Source organism: Dermacentor variabilis, chromosome 1 (assembly GCF_050947875.1).
Source record: "Dermacentor variabilis isolate Ectoservices chromosome 1, ASM5094787v1, whole genome shotgun sequence".
NCBI classification, from domain to species: domain Eukaryota; kingdom Metazoa; phylum Arthropoda; class Arachnida; order Ixodida; family Ixodidae; genus Dermacentor; species Dermacentor variabilis.
Window position 1 is genome coordinate 208,534,411 of NC_134568.1, and position 5,836 is coordinate 208,540,246.

Consider the following 5,836-nt stretch of genomic DNA (forward strand, 5'->3'; position numbering starts at 1 on the left):
AGCTCTGTGTGCCAACTTTAAAAAGCTTTTGTGCCAACATCTTGCTGCTCGCTAGAACTTTTTTTTTTATTTTCACTGCTCTGGCTCCCTATAACGTGTTTTTATTCCAATCTCCTGACGTCAAATTTATGAAACCGCTGGCGCAAGCATCGGGCGGTGACCTGCAGCGTTGCCTGAACAGCCCTATCAAACGCTCTCCTCGTTTATAGGAGGTCAGTTTTGTTTGCTTTCAAAACGAATAACATTGCCTACATTGAACGGTTTTTCTTATCTAATTGGCTGACAAGAGGCGGGGAGCACGCTCAAGGGGAGAGGGTTTCGATGGGGCCGAGCCAGCACTCTGAAAATAGATAACCGGATGAAGAGGGAGGTGCCAGCGTTTACGGTTGGTCCGCTTTTCTTTACTTAGCTTGTGGTGGCTTGTCTAAAATCGCGGCGGCGTACAACGGACAGTTAAGAATGCCGCTAAAACGGATACTCAGCAAAGGAGAGTTGGCAGAAAAATGTCGTAGACGCACCGAAAGTGCTCAAAAACGTTACACGGCTACGCAAAAAGTTCTGTTGTACGCAAATAAATACATGCTCTTCTGCAGGTGCGAGTAGCCAGTGCCTGAGTGATCGGCGGCAGCCATCTTCTATTCCTTTCGCAACGGGGCAGTCTCTGGCTATTAAAAAAAAAGAAATGAAATCCAGTTTTGTTCGGCGTATTAGTGCGTCCTTAACGCGTACACGTCCCTTTGACGCAATGAGTGTTCGCGCTTTTGTGGCGTCGAGTGACAGGCAGGAGAAGTGCGTGAAGCCTGAAACCTTTTGACGAATAGCAGGCGTTTAATGGTGAAAAGGCGTCGAATCAGAAATAATTATTTTTCTTTTGTTCGGTCGAATCATACATAATCAGTGTGTACATGCCATGTCACATTGGGAGCTATCGCAGTTTTCTTGACGTCGCATGACAGACAGGCGAAGTGGGGGTGGCCCAATAAGCTTTTGACCAGTTGCGGGGGGATGATTGCAGAATTGGAATAGAAAAGTTTCGAACACCTTTGCGTTTAGCACCTGTGATCTTGCAATATAGGCAGGCATCCGTGAACATTTCTTTTATTTTTCGAAACTGTTTGGAATGGGGCGCTGGTTCACTGAAATAAAAACAAACCATCCCAAAACATAACAGCCCGCTTGCAAATGCTTAGGAGCGGAAAGTACAATTGTCAAGGAAACATACAAGGGAAGATGCATGCATCAATCATGGCAGCTTTTATTTGTACACAATAAATACACGAGTAGCGAGATGCTACAAGCGTGGGCTTTTTCGTCGATTCCGCCACCGATGTGTTCGCACCTGAAACAACAAAAAGATGCACTTTTGTTCAACCCACACAATCTCACAGGTTCAATCCGAGCGTATTGATCAGGAAGCAATATTGTTAAATCTGCGGCTTCCACTCTTGTGTTCATGCTTGTAAAGGTATGGGCAGACAGCTTTGCGGCATAGTAATTACATTAGAAGTGTGTGCGCTTGCTGCTGCAATAGAGAGCTTTAACTTTTTGCCCGCGTACGGTATTCAGTAGTAGTCCAGAATTTTCGCCCAGACATTACATTTACCAAAATGTCGTTCTCCTACGCTACGCAAGAATACAGTAGTCTCGAGTACTCAAGGAAGTACTTTCTTAAATTGAGCTAGTGCCAATCTACTGACTTCTTATTTGATGGGTATATTGCTTCACTCTGTTCTGGCTGTGTACTTCCCTGTCAACTGGCCTGTGGGACAACCTTCATTTCTCTAGCTTGCTTTGTGTGTGCGTGATTTATACTTCTCTTTTTCTTATCTTTCCATATTCCTTCTCTCTCTTTTACTGTAGGGCAGCAAATTGTATATTTTATTCTAGACCGTCTCCAATCTTTGCCTTTTTTACTCCATTCTCTCTCCATGCCTAATTTTCAATTCTCTATGCGTAACTTTGTGATTCAAGGCTTTTTGGAGCGTGTGAATGATGAAATGAACTCAACAATGCAAATGGTCCAAGAAACGGCACTCACCGGAGGTACAAGCAAGGTAGCTATCATAGTTTACGCCAGAATTTAGTGGTATCCGTATCCGTAACCTCCCTTGAGGACAGCTCCGTGACCGTAGCCGAGACCGCCATAGCCGCCAAGACCGTAGCCGCCATAGCCGGCGACGGCAAGACCGCCGTAGCCACCACCGTATCCGCCGTAGCCACCACCGTATCCGCCGGTGGAGACGAGGGCGTGGCTGACAGACACGACGGGCTGGACGGTGTGGGAGACGGTGGCAACGGGCTGCTTGACGTAGGTCACAACGGGCTTGGTGACGTAGCCGACGCTGACGACGGGCTTCTTCACGTAGGAAACGGTCTTGACGGGAACAGCGACAGCGTGGTGGCCGTGGCCGTGGCCGTAGCCGTAGCCGTGGCCGAGGCCATATCCGCCATAGCCGTAGCCGGCAAAGCCAGCGCTGGCGGCGGCGATGAGGGCGGCGAAGACGATCTGCGCGCGCCAAAGTGAAATCTGTCATGAGTGCATACCTAATTTCTAGGTGATCTGTGTTTCAAACGAATGGATGATTGTGCGCGACAAGTCTTTTATGAGCATCAATCTTTTGACATGCCTATTCTTCCCATTGATGCTAATTGGGGTAGTGTAAATCAATAGGAAGAAATCTGCGAGTTTATATACTAAACGCAAAACGCCATATTTTATTACCACTTTATATTCGTAAGAAGGCGCACCTGTACCTCACTTTTAGCCATCGGGATCCAGCTTAAACGCAAGGCCTATTTATTCCTAGAACGGACTTCATGACATCGGTTTCATACGATCACGAGATATCTCGAGTCGACGAACGTCACTAAAGAAGAGGCCCGTATTTATACGAACGATGTGCCTTTGGCTGTTGACCATAATCTGTGCTTTTCTATCAAATCGCCTTGTTGAGTAGATATCCTACCAAAGTTGACCCTCAGCACGCGTCTTCGGACACGGAATCGATTCGCAGAGTCAGGCTGTCGCTCTTGAACAGTGATTCACTTCGTGCACGGCTCCTCCATTCCTATTCTCGTAGTTATTTGCTTACTTTGTCCTAAGTGGCTGTTTTAATGTTAAAACCTTATCATTAAGAAATGTCGAATCTTGAGTGTGACAGTGCATTGCGAATATTTCACATCCAGCCTATTAAAGGTGCACAGTAGACAGCGTAATCAAAAGGTAAAGCTACCGCGTTCGCGACAGCCACGAGAAGTCTGCTAGCCTCCACGCTTTTTCTCCGGTCACATTCCTCTCGATGCAAATGTCGCATGTGTGGACGCTTAAACACAGGAGGCGGGGCTTTCAAGCGCTTACTCTCTTCAGATATGATTGGAGTCAAGAAGCTTTTGACTGTCTTATTCTTTTTGATTATGAGGGTCAATGTGCGATCACTTGGTTACAAGATGAATGGTTCGTCTTTTGAATCGCGGCTCTTCTGAATGCCGTGCACGCGTTTTGTTGAGCGGCACCGCGAACATTAGCGATCGCTTGTGTCAGCAAGAAAAAAACGCCGGTTTTGTAGTGCTTGCTGAGCTGGTAATGATGCTTTCTGTTTTGTTCATGCAGCATATACAAGAGAAGGAAAGATGCAAGAAGAGCTGTACCCTCCGTCGTTGCTGAGTGGCTATGGTGTTGGGCTGCTAAGCACGAGGTCGCGGGATGGAATTCCGGCCACGGCGGCCGCATTTCCATTGGGGCGAAATGCGAGAACACCCGTGTACTTAGCTTTAGGTGCAAGTTAAAGAACCCTAGGTGACCGAAATTTCCGGAGCCCCCCACTGCGGCACGCCTCATAATCAGAAAGTGGTTTTGGCATGTAAAACCCCATAATTAATTTTAATTAATTAACAAGAGCTGCATGTTTCTTGTTAGGGCCTAGTTGTTCAACCCTTTCTGTGTTTGCGGTGAGGATAGTCGGCCGAGGCATAATTGCTTTCGTTAACCACATGGCAGAGCCACCAACTACTGAGGCAATATTTGGTGACTCCGCACACGGCCAGCAACTTGTGAAGCTCAGAACAAGCAGTTGGTATCTGTTATAGAACAGGAAATTCACAAGGAACGTCCGAGTAGGTAAAAATACACGCTGCATGGTAAGCACAGAAGCACCGGTGGCACATGCAGAAGTGAATACAATGAGCGTAACTGTCAAAGAAGTGAGCATCACGGTTTAAATGCCATATGTGATTAGAAGTAACGAGAGAAGCGTGGCAAAGTCCAGATGCCAGCCATCAAAGCAAGGGAGCTGCTTAAGAGCAGCGCCGCGCCTGTGTCCGCCTTGATGACCGGCTCATGGTCCGATGCGAGCACGCCGTTGGAGGAAAGGTTTGAAACGCAGCAGATGCACTGCGGTGCTGCCTCCACCAACACCTCAGGAGAAACGAATGCAACTCACGAGGGTGTTCATGGTGCTGGTATTCCTCAGGAGGTTCTGGCGAAACTCTGATGCTTGCCGTCTTGGTGGGCTCAACTTATATACCCCTGTGACACCGAGGGCGAAGTCGTGCGGCCTGACCCAGCGCGAACAAAGTGTTGAAAAAAAGCAAGAAAAGGTCCAGCCTCCTGAGGAGAAGGGGTGTCCACGCCTTTGCTCCCTCTCTTTTCATTTACCCTCCGACGACTGAACACCCCGCCACCGGAAGTCAGATCTAAGCGATAAGAAGCAGCAAATATTCCACAGTCTTACGTTCCACCGCGGGTGCAGCCCACGCTGTCCACTGCGAGTGTAAAGGCAAAAAAGAAAAAAAGAAAACAAAAGCACACACAGAATAAATGGCCGCCAACATTCTCGCGCATATTTGGCCGGTGTTTGTCTCGAGGCACCTGTAGGAGAGTGGCTCGATTATGTACCTTTCTAGGTTTTTCGATATGGACTCGCGCACAAGGTTACATCGTATTTTTTTCCTTTTCTCCCCCTTCCCCCGTCTCTTTCTTTTTCCCTACCCGTTTTCTCCATGCGCACAGTGGGGGTGCCGTATTCTATGCCGTGTGTTTCTAGGCTCATTTTCTGGTTGCTCATTTGTTTTTAATTTGCTGTCCCTTCGGCGATTCAGCTGCGCCTCTCTCTTTTTCTTGCTCGCCCCCTGTGCGACCGCGTCAGCCAACGCTCACCCCGTTAGCGTAAATGTGCGCCGTTGGCCTGCATCTTGTCATGAATCGCGTTTCACTTCGAGACCCCCCCCCCCTCCAAAGTGACATGTTTCGCGTTCCTTTCTTTACGTATTATTTTAATGTCCGCCTTGTTTCTTCACCTGTCCATAGACCGGAGATCGTAAAAGTGGAAGGGGGTCACAATTAGGCGGCCCCGGTCTTTCACAACGCAACCTCGCCGTGGCAACGTTCTCGCACGCCGACGGCCACTCGTTGTTTCCTGGCACCTTTTCTTTTTTCCTTCCCCCCCTGTTTTCGTGTGTTCGGTTAATCGTGTGAAATTGCCGCTCGCCAGTATATTACAATGCGTGGCTTTTCGACGGGCCCTCCTTCTCGCGAGATCCGAATGCGAGGCCCGCCGGGAAAGCGCTGCTGCCGGGCGCGTGCGTGCGCGTATGCAGGCACGCGGTGTAATTGCGCTCGACAGCGAAGCGGGCACAAGAAAACGAAGCCAAGCTGGACGACCGCGTCCGCAGTGTGATTGGATTTGTGTTTCCTTCCTGCGGCTCATTACGTTATGATGTGTACTTTCTTTTTTACTCGCTCGCTTTGCGACACTTGCGGGCTGCAGAGACTGCGGGCCGCTGTCATCGTGTGCCGGCGCGAAGCGAATATCGCCGCCTAAAGGACAGGCCAGTGTAA

General features: G+C 48.8%; 1 protein-coding gene across 1 annotated transcript; it reads right to left on the bottom strand.

The window, feature by feature from the left end:
- Window positions 1–1,231: 1,231 nt before the first annotated feature.
- On the bottom strand, window positions 1,232–4,451 carry LOC142559707 (uncharacterized). The gene is made up of 3 exons (XM_075671308.1): window positions 4,440–4,451; window positions 2,039–2,506; window positions 1,232–1,339 (listed from the first exon to the last, which is right to left on the bottom strand). Exons 1-2 carry the CDS (start codon window positions 4,449–4,451, stop codon window positions 2,081–2,083), a joined length of 438 nt encoding a protein of 145 aa, XP_075527423.1. The 3' UTR covers window positions 1,232–1,339; window positions 2,039–2,080.
- Window positions 4,452–5,836: the final 1,385 nt, after the last annotated feature.